General features: G+C 60.9%; 1 protein-coding gene across 1 annotated transcript in view; it reads right to left on the bottom strand.

Annotated features, from left to right (window-relative positions):
- Positions 1–982, bottom strand: part of CARD14 (caspase recruitment domain family, member 14) — a 40,748-nt gene that overhangs the window by 2,828 nt on the left and 36,938 nt on the right. Inside the window, exon 20 of the mRNA XM_011967323.1 lies at positions 605–726. Coding sequence (XP_011822713.1) covers positions 605–726 — 122 coding nt within the window. The remainder of the gene's footprint in view (positions 1–604; positions 727–982) is intronic.

Genomic DNA, 982 nt, shown 5'->3' with positions numbered 1-982 from the left:
CCGTGTTAGCCAGGATGGTCTCGATCTGCTGACCTCGTGATCCGCCCGTCTCGGCCTCCCAAAGTGCTGGGATTACAGGCTTGAGCCACCACGCCCGGCCGCTGTGCAGTCTTAAGAGTTTCCATCCCTTTGATTTTTCACTGCGAAAATCTAGAAATTGTGAGCTCTGGGGACAGAGGCGAACTTGGCATGGAGCTCCGCCAGCCCCTACAGGAGGCACCCTGATGCCAGACTCTGCTTCCCAGGCCCGTGCAGACACAAAGCTATGGTTCACGGGGAGCTGCTTTTCATGTGTGTGCATCTTCAAACATGGAGAGTGTCGTTATCTGAGATGTATTCATTCTCGAACAAGTATCTATTAAACATCCCCCAAGCTGAGAAAACATCCCCCAAGCTCAAGGAGCTGGGAGACCTCACCCATGGTCCCGTGGATCCTAACTGGCTGAGACGAGGTTTGGGCTCCTGCTGAGGTGTCGGGGCCCAGAGGTCAGCGACAAGGTCACCCGGGTCCAGGTCGGTCCCTGCACCTTTATCTCATCCCACTCCTCTGCATTCCCGAACCCTTCCCAGGACAGCCCCCCGCCCACCCCGCCGCTGCCCTCACCTTTTCCATGAGGGCCTCCACAGCATGGCGGGTCACCCAGCAGCGGCCCCCAGACACCTCTCCCTCCTGGACGATGTCCCCTCTCTGGCTCCAGGCCTCACACTCCTCCTGGCTCAAGTACTCTACAGGCGACATTGGACAGGGCCGTCATGCACCAGCTGCGTGGGGGTCCAGGGGAGCCCCATGGTAAACACCCCTGTCCCCGTGGACCCCGCCAGCCCTGGGAGAAGCTCTTCTTAGGGCATCCACTTGACAAACCTGACCCTGCACGCCCCCCTGTGCCCTGCACACCCCTCTGTGCCCTGCACACCCCGCCCTGTGCCCTGCACGCCCCCCCTGTGCCCTGCACATCCCACCCTGTGCCCTGCACGCCCCTGT

This window comes from Mandrillus leucophaeus, unplaced genomic scaffold, assembly GCF_000951045.1.
Source record: "Mandrillus leucophaeus isolate KB7577 unplaced genomic scaffold, Mleu.le_1.0 Scaffold1, whole genome shotgun sequence".
Classification (NCBI taxonomy): Eukaryota; Metazoa; Chordata; class Mammalia; order Primates; family Cercopithecidae; genus Mandrillus; species Mandrillus leucophaeus.
Note: the sequence above shows the minus strand (reverse complement) of the source record. Positions and strands in the feature narration are given on the sequence as shown.